This window comes from Myotis myotis, unplaced genomic scaffold (genome assembly GCF_014108235.1).
Source record: "Myotis myotis isolate mMyoMyo1 unplaced genomic scaffold, mMyoMyo1.p scaffold_m19_p_11, whole genome shotgun sequence".
NCBI lineage: Eukaryota > Metazoa > Chordata > Mammalia > Chiroptera > Vespertilionidae > Myotis > Myotis myotis.
Window position 1 is genome coordinate 45,482,787 of NW_023416315.1, and position 22,633 is coordinate 45,505,419.

Consider the following 22,633-nt stretch of genomic DNA (forward strand, 5'->3'; position numbering starts at 1 on the left):
TATAGTCTCAGATGAGCCCATGATTAAGTTCATGATCTTCGCCTCTCTGACACTCCAATTTTCAACATTTAAAATTGAGAAGGTTGGGTTATATGAGCTATTGGTTCTTTTCCAACTCTCAAAATTCATGTTAATAGGATTTTATAAGATGAACTGGGGTATTTCATAAAGGAAATATAAAAATCCTTAAGAGTTCTTTGACTAGACATAATCATCATTTATACATATTTCTTCTAATTGTTTAAATCCCTATTTTCATAAATATATTCTTAGCCATTACATATATGATTATACACAATTTTGCACCTTCCTTTTATATATCATATCAAAATAATTTATACACTGACATTTACTTAAAACTTTCCTAAATATTGGACTTGAGCTATTTCTATGATTTTTAAAAAAAATAACAACTAATATGATCCTGGCTGGCATGGCTCAGTGGTTGAGCATAGACCTATGAACCAGGAGATCACAGTTCATTCCCAGTCAGGGCACATGCCAGGATTGTGGGCTCCATCCCCTGTAGAGGGTGTGTGGGAGGCTGCCAATCAATGATTCTCTCTCATCATTGATGTTTCTTTCTATCCCTCTCCCTTCCTCTCTGAAATCAATAAAAATATATTTTTAAAACAACTAATATTATTATTATTTTAAATCCTCATCTAAGGACGTTTCTATTGATTTTAGAAAGAGAGGAAGGGAGGGAGAGAAAGAGAGGAAAAGAGAGAAAGAAAGAAAGAGAGAGAGAGAGAGACAGAGACAGGTTGCCTTCAGTACGAGACTGGACTGGGGACTGAACCCAAAACCTGGATATGTGTCCTAACCAGGAATTGAACCTGTCATCTTTTGGTGTACAGGATGACGATCCAACCAATTGAGCAACACCAGCCAGTGCAACAACTAATAATATTTTTAAATATTAATGTCATGCATTGCATTTTGCAATAGGCACATTATTCCCATTTGAATTAGCTTATCCTTTGGGAGGTTCATTACCAATTACTGTATAACACAACATTAATCTTCCTCATAAACTGAGTTACTGCCTATATGAAATAACTATGTAGTATCTTACCTTGATATGCTAAACTTCTAAATACAAATTTTTATTTTGGACCAAAGTATTACTTCCTTCTCTCCTCCTCTCGGAGAGTACATTAAATTGAAAGTAGTTTTTTGCCCATTAGAAAGGAATGAATTTAAGGGCAAATGTTCTAGGAAATAGCAAACTGAGGCCATCCATATCCAGTAGCCAACTGAATGGATGTGATAAACCACTAATACAATGAATGCTATAGATTATTTAGATGGATGAGTTATAGATTGAGTTATAGATTAACTAGAGGCCCAGTGCACAAAAATTTGTGCACTCGGGAGGTCTCTCAGCCTGGCCTGTGCCCTCTCACAGTCTGGGACCCCTCGGGGGATGTCCACCTACTGGCTTGGGCCTGCTCCCCGGGGAATTGGGCCTAAGTTGGCAGTCAGACATCCCTCTGGCAGCCTGGGAGCCCTCGGGGGATGTCCACTTGCCAGCGGGGAGCAGGCCTAAGCTGCAGTCCGACATCATTAGCGCTGCTGAGGAGGCGGGAGAGGCTACCACCACCACCACTGTACTGGAAGCCGTCAGCCTGGCTTGTGGCTGAGCAGAGCTCCCCCTGTGGGAGCGCACTGATCACCAGGGGGCAGCTCCTGCATTGAGTGTCTGCCCCCTGGTGGTCAGTGTGTGTCATAGTGACCAGTCATTCCCAGTCTTTCTGCTGTTAGGGTCAGTTTGCATATTACCCTTTTACTATATAGGATAGAGGCCTGGTGCATGGGTGGGAGCCAGCTGGTTTGCCCTGAAGGGTGTCCCGGATCAGGGTGGGGGTCTCCTCTGGGGTGCCTGGCCAGCCTGGGTGAGGGGCTGAGGGCCGTTTGCAGGCTGGCCACAGCCCCTTCAGGGAGGGGGCTCCTGCTGGGGTGCCTGGCCAGCCTGGGTGAGGGGCTGAAGGCTGCAGGTTGGCCAAGCCCCCCAGCAGGGACCCTCAGCCCATGAGGGTGTGGCCAGCCTGGGTGAGGGGCTGATGGCTGTTTCCAGGCTGGTCAAGGCCCCCAGTGGGGACCTTCACCCCATGAGGGTGTGGCCTGCCTGGGTGAGGGGCTGGTGGCTGTTTGCAGGTTGGCCAAGCCCCCCAGTGGGGATCCTCACCCCATGAGGTTGTGGCCAGCCTGGGTGAAGGGCTGATGGCTGTTTGCTGCTGGCCACAGCCCCTTCAGGGTGGGGATCCCCGCTGGGGTTCCTGGCCAGCCTTGGTGAGGGGCTGATGGCTGTTTGCAGGATGGCCACAGCACCTTCAGGGTGAGGGTCCCCACTGGGGTGCCTGGCCAGCCTGGGTGAGGGGCTGTGGGCCGTTTTCAGGCTGGCCACACCCCCTTCAGGGTGAGGGGTCCTGCTGGGGTGCCTGGCCAGTCTGGGTGAGGGGCTGATGGCTGTTTGCAGGCTGACCAAGCCCCCCAGCAGGGACCCTCACCCCATGAGGGTGTGGCCAGCCTGGGTGAGGGGCTTTTGGCTGTTTGCAGGCTGGCCACAGCTCCCAGCCACCCAAGCTCCCAGTGGAGGCTGGCTGGAAGCAGGTATCTGGGATTTATTTATCTTCTATAATTGAAACTTTGTTGCCTTGAGCCGAGGCCACAGACAGCCAGGGCAGTCAGGAAGCTTGGCTTCCTCCATCGCCTGGGCAAACAAGCCTCCGGCTTGGTCCAGCTCTGTGGCTTCCGGCCGCCATCTTGGTTGGGTTAATTTGCATATAGTCGCTCTGATTGGTGGGCGTGGCTTGGGGCATAGCGGAGGTGCAGTCAATTTGCATGTTTCTCTTTTATTAGATTAGATTATGGATTCCATTTAGTCAGATCAACTCTGCCCTGATTAATGTTCTGGAAGATCATGAATGTAAAAACCTGTCTCTGTGACTATGTGTGAGGTATAGAAACATTCTCAAAAATCACCTGAGATGAGGATTCTGCAATCTTCACTTTTAATATCTCCTAGTGACTCACACGCCTTAATCCAAGAATTCACTACATTTTTACTTACAGGTACTCCTGTTACAGTATAAGCCTATTGTCTCTCATCAGGTCTCTACTAGAATTAGCAGAGCTGCTTTGTGAAACTGTAATATATTCATTCACATAAGGTTAGTTAGAATGTATTCCTCTTCTCAAATTTCTCTTCTCAAGATTGTCATCCATTTGCCTTTCCTCCCCAAATTGCTTTCCAAATGTGTGACCATATTACTGTATGGTGATCAGTTTCATAAAAGAGCCAAAAAAGAAACAGATTAACCTAAATCTCAAGACAGTTTCAAATAATGTGAGACCAAGCTTGACAGGAGTGCTGGGGCAACTCTAACTCGTGTTTTACTCTTTTGTAACCAGACATGCAGGTTCCCACCATTGAGAAATCCCATAGTAGTCCTGGCAGCTCAAAATCCTCATCTGAAGGCCATCTCCGCTCTCACGGACCGTCTCGCAGTCAAAGCAAAACCAGCGTCACTCAGACCCACCTGGAAGACGCAGGGGCTGCTATAGCCGCTGCTGAAGCCGCCGTGCAACAGCAACGCCTTCAACCAAGTAAAAGACGCAAATAAGTTCCTCAGCATGGCAGCTTAATGTTCATCTGTTGCCTTTCTTTCCTGCTGTCCTTTCCTGTTTGCTTTCTGTTTCTGGCACATCCTGCTCACTCTGTTCTCTGTCCCTTTGTCTGTGTAAGAACTATCAGTACATAATTATGCTCTTTCTTATTTAGAGTTTTTTTAATTTACATAGACTGCAGTAAAACTGGCTGTTTCTCCTCTGTCTCCACCATCCATCCAACCTGGCTCATAGTATTTGATAGCTGTGTCTGTGATGTTTGCAGGCAAACAACGTTGTGTGTCCTTTTGTTGTGCACTTAATTATCCTCTAGAATACAGGAATTATAAGCACAGTGGCTGCCAATTTTCCAGGCATTACACCCAAAAAGCACACACACAGGCATTTAAAGCAGATTATACATGAGATTCTTGCATCTAAAAACACTCAAAAATTTGAGGCTGGAGAGTAATGTGACCAATAGTCAAGTTCTAGAACATAGGGGGAAAAGCCATTTCAAGCTTAAAAACTTTGATAGATAACGCATGCTGTAGATTCCCATGTGGAAATCTTTATAGTCTTTTGGAAAAAGAAGTCTGAAGAAAAGCACATGTCTTATATTCTCAAGAAAGTATATAATATTAATAATATGTGACTAAGCATATATAATGAGGCAGAAACCTCATTAAGGAGCACAATCAGGTACCTCCTGTTAGATCACACTTTGTATATGATAACAGAGAATTTATAGGTGGTTTTTTTTCTAACGATTGGAAATCCTTTGAAAGTCAACATATCAATAGAAGTTTAACAATTCACTCATTTTAACTGCCGTATTTTCATTGAATTTGTGAAAACTTAGTCGATTGATATATGAAGACATTAAGTACAGATATTTTTACAGATGTAGATGCACTGTTACTTCCAAGAGGCATTAGCCAGACAATGGCGAAAGATTAACATTCTCCCCATCTCCCAAAGTCATAATGTCCAAAGAAACAGCCAGTTTTAACCCCCTTTAGTGCTGTGCATGTGGTGTCATTTTGGCATTTGAAAACACAGCTTCTTTAAATAGAGCAAAAGATCACTTCTGTTTGCATGACTAACATCTAAGCTGGTTCCATCTGAGGATACATACTCTGGGTTTCCATTTCACCCACACTGCCCCAGCAGCACATAAAAGCGGTCAGTCTAATCATGCCAGGAAGCAGCACAGACACAGCATAGCAGGCGTCCTCCCCATTCAAAGAACTCAGTCTGATAATCTGCCTCCACCAGCCAATGGCAACCAAGACCAAAGCCAGCTAGCCCTCAGGAAGGTGATGTCTGATGGACCAGTCAAGCCAGAAGGAGGTGAGCAGAAAGGCACTATTCAAAGCACACAGCAAGAACATTCCCCAAACGTAAAGCCCTCGTCTTTTCATTTTTAGAGATTGTCTGATAAAATATGTTTACCCCTTTTTTAATGTGCTTTTGTGGGCATGGCATTTCAGGACTTCATCATCACCGTGTAAGTCCCAAGATCCGCCCCATAATATATTGACTACAGTGATTTGTATTTTTCTATGCACTGGGCATCTTTTGACTTTTGTTGGGAAATAGATTAACAGTATTCATATTGCAGAATGGAATGCATGCTACTAACCTAATCTGTTCAAGCATGACTATAAATATGTTGCATTGTGATAAAACTTTAAACTGCTCACAATTCGAGTTAGCGTACCAGTGGATATGTAGATCAGTTTTTGTTACGTATCATTTCAAGTGTAACTTTTAAAAAATTCAGTGGATTTTGGAAATTCTTAGAGGAAAGTAAAGGGAAAAAATGTTAATGCACTCATTCACCTTTACATGGTGAAACTTCTCTTTATCCTACAAACAGACATTTTCCACTCATGTTTCCGTAGTTGTTAAGTGTATCGTGTTGGGCATGTGAATATCCAAGTGCCTGTGTAATAAATAAAGTATCTTTATTTCATTCATAAACTACTGGGTTCTGAGCCATTGTTATATGATGCAGCTTAAAACGAGTGTGTCAGTTTTTGCTTTCTCATTTGATTCCTCGCTATAGAGTATTTATAGTCACTGCTCCATTGTTAGTGAGAGCCATAATAATAGTGATTTGGGGAACAGACCAAAGCTTCATGTCAAAAACATTATAAAATAGGTGGGAAAGTATTTCCAAATAAAAGCATCAGAGCTTACTTAATAAGCATGTAAGTAAATAGTGGAGTTGGGGGACCCCCAGGCCATGCTTCCACTCTTTCTTTCTCCCACATCTGATCTATTTCACAGTCTTCTCAGGGTCCTGGATAGAGGAAACAAATTCTGTGAGCCCTTGCCATAGAGATGCATCTAAACTTAATTCCATGGCTGTGTTCAGAAAAGAAAGCAACTTATATCTGTCCCTCATTTGACCCAACATTTGTGAAATTTCCCCGGAGAGAGTGCCAGTGACAGGAATCAAATGAAAGCGATTATAAAATGATCTTCAAATTCAATTCAAAAACATATATAACATATAGTGTTATTTTCCTCTAAATAGAATAGCAGTGTTTGACCCCGAAGTCTCTTCTAGGCCTAAAATACTTTATTTTATGATTCTATACTTTCCACAAAATTAAAGTCAGTCCTTAAACTATTCTATAGAACTTCTCTTTATTCTCAGAAAAACTACAGAAATTAATACACCCTTATCCCGACTAATCAGATATTTAGGGGCTAAGGAAGATGTATGTGGCAGTCTGAAAAGCAAACCACTGTGATGCTTCTTTAATTAGGTACCTAACATTTTTCAGAATGGGCACTGTCACCCTTGTCTTGTTACTAGGCCTAAGCCTTTGCTTTATAAGCAATTCGCTTAAACATTAGCATAATTCTGAATGTGCCCAATTTATAGATTAGCTCCAAAGCACAAATTACCCTTTCTAGTTAGCCTTGCTAGTGCTTTTCTAAATTACTTAAATTCCTCCTCTGACCTTATTCTTCCATCAAATAAATTTTGTTGATTTCTTAATGGTATTCATTTTCTTCCTTCAAATATTTCATAATTATAAATATCAAAATAGTAAAGTACTTACCTTATTTCACATTCTATGTTTAATTACGATTTAAGTATTACTATATAATATTTTGTCTGATTTTTTTCTAGATATTATTGTTAAAATTTGTAGCACATTGTTTTTAATCCCCTTTCTTTGAATAATGTTCCAGTGGATATTCTCCTACCTTTAAAGTGCTATGATTGAATCTTGAAATCATTTTTTATTGAAATTATAATCAAAAGGAAATCAATATACCATAGCATAGATTATTATTTTATTTTATTTTAATAGATAATAAAGCAAATGCCCTGTTTTCTAAAAATATAAATATTTTATGTCCCTGCTACTATAAATGTACCAGGAATATAATTTTTGCCAAACAACTAGTGGCAAATATAGAATTAAATTTCTATAACATGCCATATAATGACTTCAAAGCTTAGAGAGAAAAAAATGGTAAGAGATGTAAACATATGAAGAGCCATCAAGTTCTTGTTCACTAACTGCAGAATTAAGTATTATTATTGATTTTAAGAGATTGGATAAAAGTCTCCCATCTCAAACCTCACAATTGAGTTCATATAATCCCATCTGCATTCTGAAAACAACACCCTGCATGGAAATAATTCTTCATGTTGTATGAACTGTTTTGTCGTCCATCTTCTCATTTTATCACACCAAGGCGATGAGGTATTCATTGCCTATATTTTTCTGAGTAAGCAATTAGAGCAGCGGTTCTCAACCTGTGGGTCGCAACCCCTTTGGGGGCCAAACGATCCTTTCACAGGGGTCTCCTAAATACATCCTGCATATCAGATATTTACATTAAGATTCATAACAGTAGCAAAGTTATAGTTATGAAGTAGCAACAAAAATAATCTTATGGTTGGGGGTCACCACAACATGAGGAACTCTATTAAAGGGCCGTGGCATTAGGAAGGTTGAGAACCACTGAATTAGAGAGTCAGTGGGCTAGGATAGACCATCCAGCTAGAAATTTTCAAAGTCGGCAATATAACCCTAGTCTTGTTATGAGGCCTAAGCCTTTGCTTTTTAAATACATTAGCTCCTTTGAAATCGAACTCCCCTGATTGCAATAAACACAATTGTCATTTATGTATTTATTTCTCACCCAAGTTCCAACACATGATTAGATGTTTCTAGAAATGAATACAATTTAGACTTGCTGCTCTACCTACATGATCCTCTTTTCTGAAGGCTGATGATTACGCTGCCACACACCACGAAAATAAAATCCTCTCACTGCACAAGCGCAATGAGGTAGGAAGCAGAGTCCATAGAGGAGTCTGTGTGTCATTTCTGCCAAGGGTGACGAAATTGTCCCTAAAGAGCTTTTCAAGTGTTTTTTATTTTTATTTTTTTCTGAGCTTCTCAGCGGATTTCTGCTTAAAGTAGCATAAAATACAGGTCAGGCAAGAATTAAGGAGTAAGCCAAAGGAATTTTTCCTTTCCCTCTGGGGTTTAGTTGCATGCTAGGAAACCTGAGGGGGAACATTAGACAGATTGTGCCAGATCACCCTGATGCCTAAACAACTCTTGCTTGTATTTGGAAATCCCTGCAACTGGCTTTTTCAAGCCAGTTGTTTGGGTTGAACACAGGCCCTGTCTTTTCAGAAAGTGATACCAACCGGGGAAGAGAGTTTAAAAGTAAAGAGGTTTTTTTGTTTGCTTGTTTTGTAAACCATACCAACATGAAAACAAATTGAAGCACTCTGAAAAACCTTGCAAATGAATTTATCCAACATTCAATATATTGCATTTTAAGTGCAATTGGAAATTCCTGAGCTATTTTTGTTTGATGCTAAGATTTTGGGTGAGTTTTAAGTTGAGAACCAGTAACACAGGGTGAATAGAAATTTCCCTTCACTCTGGGCAAGAAGACCTGTTGGGAGGGGTTGGTGAGGTTAGGTGAGAAGAATCATTGAATTAGTTGTGTGGGGGATTATGATTGAGTTCTTAGGTGGGGCCCGATTGTAGGAGAAAAGCCTGAAGCTACTTCCACAGACCGACCCCTTGCTGGAAACCACGTTCAGCAAGGCTCGCTGCGGCACCTGTCACAGAAGAGCTTCATATGCTTATGTGGCCGTGGGGAACTTGGAGTAAGCCATCCCTCTGTGGAGTGGCTCTCTTGGGCAAGTGGTAGTGGGTGGCTGGGGTGGGAAGCGGGGTGGCACTGGGAGTGGAGGGAATTATTACAAAAGGTATTTCTTTTTCTTTTTAAGAGTTTCCATATGTCCTTAGAATTGTGCATTTTCAACTTTCTGGAGTCATCTAACATTTATTGTCAGTACTCTCTGCTACACATGCAGAGTCACAGACAGTAAATGAATAGCTCTGACCATATCACACTGCCTCTTGTTTATGGACGCCATTCACAAAGACGAATCCACTGACCTACCTTCGATGGAATATGTTGGTTCTTTTCCAGTAGTAGCCATGGGTCTGCACGGAGCCACCCACATAATGTATGTCTGATTCACACTGGGAATGTATATGTTCATTTCATCTGACATGAATAGCAAGACAATTGGCGTTTCTAAGTATCAAATTTATTTTTAGTATGCTGTGCCTTAGTCAAATGATCAAGCTATGGGCCTATATAATTGGATATAACTATTAATGCATTATTTGAGAGGAAGAGAAAGGCCTAATTTTAACATGACAGAGTCCCTTAAGTACTGATTATGAGGTGTCTTTACCAAAGTTAAACTTTTTAAAATGCACTTATTTTACTTTGGGCTCAAGAAAATTATCCATATATATGTGAAATGTGTATATATATATATATATATATATATATATATATATATATATATATATATCCACACACACATATATGTAATATATATATATATATATATATATATATATATATATATATATCCACACACTAATAAAGGGGTGATATGCAAGTGGTCATGACGCCTCACGCCGTAATGACTGATCAGCAGGAGGCTGTGTGCACGGTAGGCGTGGGTGGGCAGGGCTGCATCCATGGCGAGGCCGGGGGACGTGAGGCTGCATCCCTCACCTGGTGCTGGCTGGGGGACATCAGGCTGCATCCCCTGTCAGGCTGCATCCCCTGCCTGGCACCAGCCAGGGGACATGAGGCTGCATCCCCCACCCAGTGCCAGCTGGGGGACGTGAGGCTACGTTCCCCTGCCCAGCGCTGACTGGGGACGTGAAACTGTTATTGTTTGTTTATTAATAAATTTATATATTATTTTATATACATTTTACTAATTTTGTTTCATCTCTGACACTTCTATTATAGAGAAAGGACAAATAGCAATATTAAAATATTTCCTCTAATTTCCTTTTAATGTACACGAATTTCGTGCACCAGGCCACTAGTGTGTGTGTGTGTGTGTGTGTGTATATTGATATTTAGAGAGAGAGGACGGGAATGGGAGAGAGAAACATTGGATTGGCTGCCTCCTGTATGCCCCCTAACGGGGATGGAGCTGGCAACCAGGGCATGTGTCCCAACCAGGAATCAAACCAGCAACCCTTTGGTGTACAGGATGATGCCCAACCACTGAGCAACACTGGCCAGGGCAAAAAAAATGGAGCATGATGGGGCATAGTGAGGGACCGTGGACAAAGAGTACAATATGAACATGGGGCTGGGAACATTATCATCTGGGTAGGAGGGATCCAGGGAAATGCTACCGAAGGCAGAGGAATTCCAAAGACATTGTCTGGCTACTTAATAGTATTGCCTAAATCCAGATATCTAAACTACCCATGAACTACTTACTTTCCCCCCACTTTTCATCCATATGTGTTACATTATGTAAAATCATGATATTTCACCCATTCTTTTTTGTAGGGGTGGGGGGACATATGGATATGAGATAGGATGAGAGGAATCTTCATGTGTACTGAAGCGGATTGGGAAACTATCCTTTTTTATTTTATTACTGTGTAGAATGTGTAAAAATATAATTAATCACTCAGGAGCCATTAATGGATTTTAAATTAAAATATAGTATATTAGAAATACAGAATTTTGACTGGGGTATTGAGTTTTTTAGAACAAATAGGAATAAGTAGATATATAATCATAGCTCAATCCTTTAATACTTTAGTATCTTCAAGGTAAGATACTGAAAGATAAAATTTTATTAATTAGTTAAATTGATAATTTCAACAGAAATTAATCAAAAAACTGATGTTGAAATTACAAATCAAACAAGAACAGATACGTTTTGAGAAGAAAATGCTTGCTGAAAGTCAGGATCATGGATCCCTATTTTTAAACAAATAAGAAAGACAGTAGAATAAAATTTCTGCTGTATTTGTTCATAAAAGAAAATAGAAGGAAAATTGGCTTTTCCTCATTACAATCACAATACCACAGTATTTAAAATTCTATTTGTCACATTATATTTTAATCTAACTCTTTATATAAAATTAATTTGGAATCTATATATAGAGACATAGAAAATAAACTTTTTATACTATATAATTTAAATTTCTATATACATAAATATTGAATTACTATTTTGGCTCCATTCAACTATTAATTTACAAGAAAAGTTTTAAAACTTTAAAGAAAACCCCTTTTATGGAAGAATTTACATTATTTTATGCCAGCAAATCTCATTATTTACTCTGGGTTTCTGCATATCATAAAATAGCTTTTTAAAGCAAAATAAGGGCAAAAATATTGGTATAATACATATAATTTTTAATTCAGATTTTATATTCCTAGGGTTTTGAAGTTCTGGATGTAATAAGTTTTGAAGAAACTTTATAAAGTTAAAAAGGATAATAAGAGCAATAATAAATATTTTCAAGAAAGGCTAACAACTTGATTTTTTAGTATAAAAATAGGTGACTATCAAAAAAAGCTGGTGCTAATTGGTTTCTTCTCATTTTCACACTTAACACTGCATTTCTATCACTGTAGATCTAAACCAGTAATTCTCACAGTGTGTTCATTGACCCCTGGAAGTTGCAGAGATGCTTTGTAAGAGTCTAAAAGGTCAAAAAATTCTTAAGAATATTAAGATATGATTTGCTTTTTTAACTCTCATTCTTTCTCAAGTGTACAGTGGAGTTTTCCTGCATTTACATGAGATGTCAGGACATCATTGCTTTGATGACTAATGGAAAATGTACTTACTTATTTTTAGTTTTTCTTAAGTTTTAATTAGGTAAATATTGGTAGATATAACTCACATAAAACGAAGTTCTTTGGGGAATTCAATAATTTTTTAAAATATAAAAGGGGTCTTGAGATCAAAATGTTAAAAAAGCCACTGATCTATACCTATGCACAATCATAATTATTCTAACAGCCAAAGACATTGGATAATTAGAGGTTTCTTCCAAGTTATAATTATATTTGTCTTATATCTGTATGCCTTATATCTGTAATATTACACTTCAGGACCCCTTCTTTCCTTTCTCATTTAATGTTAACTTATAATTATTCAGATTGATGAAATTTTTTATTTTAAATTATTATTCAAAATACTTTATTGGAAATGATTTAGATTAAATTATTATTATATGTCTATATTACTCCTTGCTTTCAAAATCTGACTGGTAAGTTGCCTATCAGCTAATCAAGTTGTGCCCAGATTAACATGAAGTGAGAGGGAGAATTATAAGTATAAAATAAATTTTATGTGTCCCTGTCCTGAAGACCAAATTTATTGAAAAGCAATTGTTTATAAATTTTGTTTCTTTTAATTTTTGTTGTATTATGTATAGTACTAGACCTATATACTGTAAATTAATTGTGTTGGTAGAAATAATGGAAAAACTGAAGATCATCACTTTGATTTAAATTTGAGGAAAAAATTATTTTTTTTACCTCTTACCAAATTTCTGATCCCTAATTTTCAAGCATATAATTTATCATGTTTAGATCTAAAAAGGAAATTCTGAAAAAAATATATTTATTATTTCTAGAAAATATTATCTGAATTACCTGTATTAGTTCATTTATATTCATATATACATTTGTTTATTTTTTAATTAATATTATATTCGAAACCTCCTCAAAGTGTTAGTGAAACTACAGTAAACAAAATAGACAAAAATCATTGTTATTGTGAATCTTCTATCCTAGTATTATTTATTTAATAACCAATTAAAGATATCTGAGATGAATTATGAAGAATGAGAAAGTATGAGTTTTGTCTACCTTCAACTGGTACTGAAAGAAAAAAAATGTAATTTATGTGCATGATCATGTTTAGAAATATCTAGAAGTGTAATTAATTATTTTATTTGTTTGGCTCTCATTCACATTAATAATCTTTACAGCTCACTGGAATATAATCAACTACAGGAGGAGAGAAAGTATTTGAAAATGATTTACTTGGAGAAGGTAGACAGATTAATGAAATTAACTAGAGAGGTTAGGTCCCATGGGACTGGACACATCTTTATTAAATAATTGTCTAAACTCCTTTATTTTGTGGCCATTGACTACATTTGAGTGATATGAAAAATACTATTCAGCCATGTAGCATTAGCCATGTAAATTAATCTGCTGCTATGATTAAATTGTATATATTTATACTGGACATATACTGTATTTTAGCAGGATTTTAATATAAATAAAACTGTTTGAATTCTATTTAAGATCAATGTGCTTGTTATCTAAGTATTCATGATCTAAGTTATCAGTTTCTGGATTATGTAAGATCAGTTTTCAAAACTTCTTATAATTATTCAAGCAATTCTGCATGTTTTGCAAGTAAACTTCAAGGCAGAATATTTCTGCTTCAAAAGAAAATGAAGTGAATATAGAAAAATTAAGGGTTGGCTTTAAGACTTGATGTAGATCTTGAATTATTTTTCTTTCAAATATTATTCTCCTTACCATTAATCCTTTAAAGATAAAAATTTTTAGTGTTTACAGAAATTGTGCTAGCATCTTTTATCAAAACCAAATCTTGGTATTTGATAAATTACTTGATTGTTCTATTTATTTGGACATAGCTGGAATTATAACCTAAATTTATTAAATATAAAATGAATTTACTATCGTAATTTTCATTTTTGAAAATATCTTAATCAAACTTTTTCCCATTATTTGCTCTGAAATTTTGGTCCCCACTTAATCTGCATTTACTTTAACTGACTTCTTCAAAAACCAGTTCTGAACCAAAAACATGTTAAAAAGGAAGATGGACTTAAAAGGCAACATTAGAGCATAAATGCAAGGACTATAGTAGACTACTGAGCCATTGCATATATTTACGTAAGAAAAAAATCCTCTCTACCATGTTATTAGTTAAACTAACTTTACTCTCACTTCCAAACACCTGTTATATTGAAGTTACATGGTATTATTTCTGGAATAATGATTGAAACTGTTATCTGCAAAGATAGAGAATGAGTGAGTAGAGAGTATGAAGGATACCTGAAAATTACTGATAACATTAGATAAAAACAGATTATTAAATTGATCATTAAAATATCTTGAAAAATTCAGCCATAAAGTCAATGCAGATAGAGAGGGAAGAGTGTGAACTTGAGCTTCATCACCTTTCCTAAAACATAGCAGATAGAGGTGTCACTTCCCCATCTCGTTCTCTGAATAGTACTACTAAGTGAATATGGAATATGTTAAGAGACATATTTTGATTTTTATAAGGTAAAAAGACATTCTATTCCTTATGGTTTGGTATAAATGTTTAATTTCCTTGTGCTTTTTTAACCAATAATTTTTATTTTAAAAATCCCAATATTATTATTCCTTCGTCTGCTACACACACACACCAAAGTTTATAAATAACTGATATAGAGATCAGAGTTATCTATTTTCATACTTTTATTTATGAAAACTTGTAATTTGAGAGTATGTGAACACTCCTATAAATAGCTGTATTAAAACTATGACACTTTTCTAGTACAGATTTATTTTAAATCTTTCCAAATTGGATAGTGAATACTGTATACTGAAGTAAAGTTAGAAAAAAAAAAAAGTTCTTGTAAGATACAACATCTCTTCTTAAATTAATACCCCTGAACTGCAATAAAATATATTTTTTAAAAGTGGACATAATTCAAGGGAAGCCTACCAAATAAAGTTAGTAACAATGGAACTTAAAACCTGACATTTTCAGGTACACACTCAAAACAAGCCAACAAATCAGATAAAACTACAGTCTCTTTAGTAACAGAAACAACAACAAAAATAGCAGATGGATGAAGAGATTGAAAGATAGGCAGTGACAGTGGGGAAATAGTAAAGGTCACTAAAGTAAATACCAGCTAAACTAAAGCTAGCCAAAGAAAAAACCTACGTGCAATACATACAAAATTTCTAAAATAGCCAGATGGTTATTTCAGTTCTATCATTAAATTGTTGGAATAAACAAATAATTATTAAATGATTTCTCTTAACTTCAAACAGTTGATCTTAAATCCTATAGATTGTATCAATGCAGATAATACTAATATCAACCAAGTAATTTGGGAAATTGCAGGCTACCTACATTATAAATTATTCCTGAAATATTTGGAAATAGCTTTGAGCTGGACCAACGATATAAAACGAATGATAGAAATCACAGGCAGCAGGGCATTATACATTCCTAGCACTGAATTCTAAATTCTGAAACATGCAGACACCTCAAAGTTTTTTAAAATATATTTTTATTGATTTCAAAGAGGAAGGTTAGAGAGGAAAGGAGAGGGATGGAGAAATAGAAACATCAATGATGAGAAAGAATCATTGATTGGTTGCTTCCTGCACGCCCCACACTGGGGATGGAGCTCACAACCTGGGCATGTGCTCTGATCAGGAATCAAACCATGACCTCCTAGTTCACTGAGCCAGGCTGGCTGGGCAAAAACCTCACAATCTTAATCTGACATAATTGGATGTGATAGAAAAGTGGATTAGTGGTTGTTTTAGTTTTGCTTCTTTCTCATTAATTAGCGTATGAACTGAAACAAGTTACTTAATCTTTCCTGAGCTCAGTTTTCCTCTAGGCGAAATCATGGGTCAGGAGCCTGTTATCTCTAGAGTCCTTAGCAGCTTTTTGTTGATCTCCAGGGTTTCACAATTGTCAAGTTGTCTTCAATTCTGATCTGCAGACTTTGAGCACAGCGCTGCCACCATGTGGTAGGAACAGTGATAGGTCTGCATTTTTAAGTACTATTGCACTAACACAGGGCAAACTAATTGAAGACAGATGTTCAGTCAAAGAGACACGATCAGGTTTAATTAAGATTAGCCACAGTAGAGTAATAAAACAATGATGTCTAACCATCTTTCATCCGAAGAAAATGAAGAGGTCAAAAATAATTGAAGGCAGGTTACATTGCCTCACAGAAGATACAATTTGTTTACCTGAAATGCCCCACAATCACTGAGTCTCAAAAATGATTCAAGACCCGAGGATTTATTCCTCTAGGGAGCAGGACCCTTTCTGCAAGAGTGTGCATATTTACTCATATGCTTACTTAATACATTCTTTCTCCTAGTCAGTACTTGGTAGTACAAGCAGGAATTCACAAAGAAAGTACACACACAAAATGTAGGTTCCAAAAATGTTTTCTTAAAGAAACTTCAATTCTTCTGTAAAACAAACATTCTCATATGTAATACATAGGCACATAATATACTCACGCATAATAGGTCCATGATTTCTGAAACTCTGATTAAAAGTTAAGCAGAGGTGGGATTTTTTTTTTCATTTTTAATTTTAAAATCATAAAATTATAGAAACCATATTTATTTAATGTTTTAAAATATTTTCTTCGGGAACAGAAATACAAAGATAAGAAGTGGGATTAGCACAAGTACTAGTGTCTATAAGTGGTTCCGATGCATTGTTACTATTCATATTATTTTCTATCATTTCAATTTAAATATTTATATATAACTAGTGGCCCGGTGCACGGATTTGTGCACATTGAAAGGAAATTAATTAGATGGTGGCCAGCGGTGCGGGACTGGGTGAGATGGGTTGGACATGTCCTGGAGCCAACCTCCCTCGGTCCCTCCCCGGCCAGCTGCACCTGTTATACCTACTGGCCGGTTGGTTGGACAGTCGCTTAGCCTTTTATATAATAGATAAATATCCATGGTCGGTTATGAACTTATTTTGAAGGTCACAAAGCTATGCTCTCTTGTGCTTAGTGTATTATCATTATTTCTTTCAACCAAACAAGTTTTGTGAGGATTGGGAAAACAAAACATCTTGTTGCAAAACATTTTGTTGAATGATCAAATTTTTCCACACAGTATGACATTAAAGTTGCTGTTGCTGAGAAGTGTATGATTTATATAAAACACACAGTTAGTGAGATATTACTAAATTATTCAGCTGTTTTAGTTATTTGGTTAAGGGAAACAATGATTAATTTATTACTTTTAGTAAATATTTCTTCAGCATAGTTCCAGGATAAGCTTTTAAGGAGGCTACAATGGAGAAAACACAGGTTCTGCTTTCAACAATGACATGAATATAACAACTACAATCAAAGACAAAAAGTGGTGATTGTCAAGAAAAGATGTTTGATCTTATGCTTTGAGAGTTCACTTCTGATTGGCAAGATAAGGAAAATGCATGAAGCAGGGCCTTTACTGATCTGAGCTGGGCCTTGACTGATAAATATAATTTAGGTGTGAAAAAGTGTCTGGGGCAGAAGAAGCATGACAAAATTGGAAAGAATAGCCCCAGCCGTAGCTCAGGAGAAACAAAGCCAAACAAAGGGGGCCAGAGGGAATGGCCTGAGTGGCGTTCCAGGTAAAGCATTTGAAGGGGAATCATGAGAGATACATTTGGAAAGAAACAGATGATAAAGGACTCCGGGAGGCAAACTCCAGATTTAGCTAAAATTGCTTATGCTAAGGGTAGATATAGCCCAGTAAAAAGCAAAGGTCCATTCTGCATCTTAATTGAACTAATTTTCAGAAGCAAACCAAATGTCAGGCTATCTAGTTCTACTCCACATTTACATGACCAGGTTAAGAATAAAAAATACAGTAAAGCAGTAGATGTTTTGTTAAGGTAATGCCAAACACCTAGATTTATTTAAATTAATTACCTAACATAACTACCCAACATCTCTTTAGACATAATCTTACATGAATTTTGTTTGCAAAAATATTAGGTAGACAAGACTTATATGTTCCATAGATTTGTGTGTTTTTTTTCCTTTTGCATTTATAAAAGATTATTTGTTTGCATTTAAATGGACAGCGCTTGCACAGGCTTTCTGAATGAGATTTCTATTGCCCTAGACAAGACAAAGAAAACCAACACTGTCTTTTGTTAAATTTACTTCTAGCCTTGTTCCTTTCTTCTTATATCATATTTGCATTTGAAGTTTCCCAGAAGGGAATAGAACTAGAAATTGTATCAGGAAATTCAAAGTTCACAAAAGAAAAGATTTAATATGTTTTTAATGTAAATAATAAGACATCCTTTCTATAATGTAGCTATTTTGATACATTGTGAGATTGCTCTTGGATGAAAATTGTTTTAATTTAGTAGAAATAAATTGATTTAAAATTAATGTTTGTTAAGATTTGTCTTTGAAGATAGTATATTGTGATTTTATGGTCAATAAAATTAAAATGTTTTATTCAATATCATACTAAAAACTATAAACAGTCTTGTTGGTTGGATTATATAATGACAACCAAAAAGTATGACAGCGTTCCTTTCTTTACAATCAATTGACTAATCTGACTCATTATGTGGCAATTTAATTTACTTTATAAATGCTTATAACTTTATATCATAGTGATGTTATCTTTTCATTTTTTAAATTATTTTTTAAATTATTTTCTATAACACCAAATACTCTATCTGGGTTTCTTCTACATAAATTGAAGAAAAATTAAGCAAACATTGTAATTATCATTCTGTTTCAGCAAATCTAGTCCTATGGGTTACCAGTAATTTATTGGTCATTAGTTATTTAACAAGATTCAAGCCTTTTTCCAAATAGCTATTTCCAACTTATACCTGATATGTAATTGACTAATACACATTTCCCCCTCTGTTCTGAGAAACTGATACTACTATCACTGGAATAGATATAAAACTGTCTGGTAGCTTTAGAGAATCTGTTGTCCTGAAATGAGGGAAATGCTGAAACTTTTTCAAGATTAATCCTGACTGCCCTGATGATGGTTTTCCTGCCCTCTCATGGTTTCCCTCACCATGTCTATATTTTTCACTTCACGTGGTTATATTGATTACATTAAAATTCCAACACATCAAGAGTTGTCATGCTTGTATATTGTTTCTTAAGAAAAATGTAGATATCTTAGGATCATTAAAGAATTACCAACTATTCATCCAGTGGTGTGACGCTATCTGCTTACGAAACTTCTGATTGGAAGAGAGCCTCTTAGTTTAGTAGCCTAGAACATGTCTACAATTAAATGAGGAGCCAGGCAAACTAACTGTCAGGGACGAGGTATACTCAAAGACACTGGGGAACAGCCAATAAGGAGAGAGTGGGGAGATGGCAGGATGAAGAAGAATCGGTTACTGGGCTCATGCTTTCTCTCACTCCTCACAATCACAAGCTTAGGAGACAGGCATTACTGACCCCATTATTTTCAAATGAGGAGACTGAGACTTCTTAGGTTTACTACAGAATGAGTTGGGATTCAAAATCACATCAATATGATCAAAGCTCATACTCTTAAACTGACCAGATAGAAGAAGGTAGATAACGATTTCAAAAATTTGCCTAGAGCATCTTCTCTCTACAAAAATAAGAGATACACTTGCCTTCTCTTCTTTTTACATCAAAAGTTCTCCCCTAATCTCCTCTAATCTAGAACTTCCCTAACAATATTAGTACTATACTCTTGCTGAATAATTTGCAGAACAAAATTATTATGTTTCTATGGGAATATAGATTCTTATATCCCCCCAAAATTAAACTTATTAAAATTTTAAAATAAGTCCCAGTCATAAATTAAGAGGTGCCTAAAAGGAAACAAATATCTTAAAATTAAATAACCTGCTGGAGATAGTTGGTAGAGCTACATACAAACAAGCCCAGAATTTTCAGTCACTTCTTGAAATTATCTATTGTGCATCTTCAATTCTCAAGAGAAAAACATTATTAGTTATTAATATGGAAAATAATTAAGCAATTTTTCCTTATCCGCCTATTTATATTTGCCCAAGTCTTTCTAAACTCCTTTCTCCATGAAATAGCCAACATTCTTATTTGTTTGCCATATTATTGCAATACTGTACAAATAAATCACAAATAATAATAATAGAATACTTACATACTACTTAACTCAGTCTAAAATATGATGATTTATCCTTTAAAAGTGATTGTTTTTTTTTTCCTTTATGTCTAATAATAACAATCAAGGACTGTGTGCATTATCTGTTAAGGAAAACAAAATGAAAGGCAGATTAAAAAATGTGGAGTTCTTGCCAAAGCTGTTTCTTTATCAATATAAATGAAGAAAATGCATAAGTATGCATTTGGAGGTCACTGGGAGTAGTGTCACTGATTGACTGTGGTGTTGACTCTTCCCACACCATGCAGCAAAGCCCACCAATCACCGGCCTGCAGAAAGCTCCGTGTCCACCGGCTCCTCGGGCAGCAGCTTCGGCAGTGGGTATAGCGTGGACAGTGAAGGAAGCAGCAGCACTGCAGGGGAGACTAATCTATTTCCTATTCCAAGGATGTAAGTGGCTCTTTTTTTCTCACTACAAAGCTAACAGCATCATGAGTAAGCTTTTCTTAACATTTAACAGGAAATAACTAGATAATTATCCAATTCTGAGTCATTGTCCCTGAAACGCTTCAACTGTTCATGGTTACACTTAAAAAAAAAAATACACTGTTTAGGAAAGACTGGATTCATTTAGTTAATTCGAAGGATGAATGATGGTCACTACCAGCTTTACTTATTTAGTGCAATTTGTATTAAATTAAAAAAACTGATAGAAATTGATTAGCCATGCCTGAATCATGCTTTAATCAAATACTGAACAAACACAAACATCATTGGGATTGGAGAGAAGCAGATTAATTTACTTTGAATCAGGAGAGATTAAACATATTTAAAGAACTCATGTCTTATTTGAAATAGATAACACATTAGGCTGCTTATATAGATTTTTTCAACTATAAATCTCACTACAATTAAAATTGAAGATTTTTGCCCAAATTTTCTAGAACAAATATCAAGTCTTACATAGATCCCTGAGTAGATACTCTTGGAATAAAGTTCATTTATAATACATTAAACCTAAAGAAAATCATATTGCCAATCAAATGTAAGATTGTTTTTAGAATGGATTTAGTCATATGGGTGGCAAAATCCAGCAGCAACCAAAATAAATATGTAGGTCATATCTGTTCCAATATAAAAATTGAAACAATGACCTTTCTTTCTCCTCCCCACTACTAGTTTTCTGGGCTTTCAAAAACGCCACAGCTCCAGAATCTAGGCCAGGGTGAATCCAGCCTGCCACCTGGTTTTGTTAGATCTGTAAGCTAAAAATAGCTTTTGAAATTTTAAATGTTTGAAAAAGGAAAAAACACTCACAAAAAAACAACAACAAAAAACAGGAGAGAATAGCATTTGGTGACACAGGAAAGTCCTACGAAATTGAAATTTCAGGCCCACAAGTTTCTATTGGAACACAGCCACACCCATTCATTTAAGTGTTGCTAATGCTGCACTCCCTGGGCAATCTTCAGTAGTTGCAAAAGAGACCGTTCAAGTCATTTACTATCTGGTCCTTCACAGAAAAAGCTTACAGACCCCTCGCTGGAACCCTGGGAAAGTGTCCTTTTCATTTTCTCCCATGTTGAGTGAGACTTTCTTGGGGGTGGAACTTCCTTTTCTCTTTGTTTTAATGTCATGGTTTTTATTCTTTCCTTTTGATATCCAGAATGGTACTAATATTTAGATAATGGCTCAATTTACAAAATTGAGTCTCAAAATCTTAGAGGAAATGTATTTGTACAGTGAAAAATGTGTTTATATTGTTATTTTTAAGTTACATTTTTCCTGCTTAAAATGAGTAATTATTAGATCACCTGTTCATCTTTGTTTTTTTAAGATTTTAGCTATGGATCAATACAGTTATTTGTATTTAATTCTTTTTCATTGAAAATTATTTCTAAAAGAAGTCTGATCTCATTGTTTCACAGCCTCTGGTGATCCAATTTGATGGAAGAGAATTTTAGCAAATTCATTAAATTCCTCTCTATAAATTGCAAATTTCATATGAAATTATAAAGGTTTACACCACACATCCCTTAACAATCTTTCGATTTCTCCTTACCTTTCAAAATACTAATTTAACACTGATGATAAAGTTATAACTTTCAGAGCATAAACTATATTATTTCCTTAATATCTGAATAGACGCAGATTATGTATTTTTACATACATAACAGAATCCAATATTTTTTTCCCATTTTCATATTTCTCTTGTAAATCAAAGCCTTTCAAAATTGCTTAGGAAGCTATTGTTTTTCCATATGAGTACACAAAATAGTTCTCTTTTCTAAAGCATTACAGAATATACATATGTACAAGCAGTATTTAGTAGTTATGTCTCTTTGTGTCCAGCACAATTATTGCTTGCACTAGCATAAGTGCTCAGTAATTATTTGGTGAGTGACTAACAAATATGAATTCTAAACTGTGTAGTCAGAATGTTCTGAGCTGAAGATTATTTATTGGGAATTCAGAAAAATTGCATACTTCACATGACTCACAGGTACATTTCCTTTATACTTCATTTAGTTTCATAATGCTGTAAAAATTTTCTAGATAGCCAGCCAGATGGCTCAGTGATTGAGCATCAACCTATGAACCAGGAGGTTATGGTTCAATTCCCGGTCAGGGCACATGCCCAGGTTGCAGGCTGGATCTCCAGTGTATGCAGCCAATCGATGATTCCCTCTCACCATTGATGTTTCTCTCTCTCTCTCTCTCTCTCTCTCTCTCTCTCTCTCTCTCTGCTTCT

The 22,633-nt window shown here is 36.3% G+C and overlaps 1 protein-coding gene across 1 annotated transcript in view; it reads left to right on the forward strand.

Moving 5' to 3' along the window:
• Positions 1–22,633, forward strand: part of PCLO (piccolo presynaptic cytomatrix protein) — a 273,992-nt gene that overhangs the window by 221,519 nt on the left and 29,840 nt on the right. The window contains exons 20-21 of the mRNA XM_036328338.1: positions 3,418–3,612; positions 20,190–20,331. Coding sequence (XP_036184231.1) covers positions 3,418–3,612; positions 20,190–20,331 — 337 coding nt within the window. The remainder of the gene's footprint in view (positions 1–3,417; positions 3,613–20,189; positions 20,332–22,633) is intronic.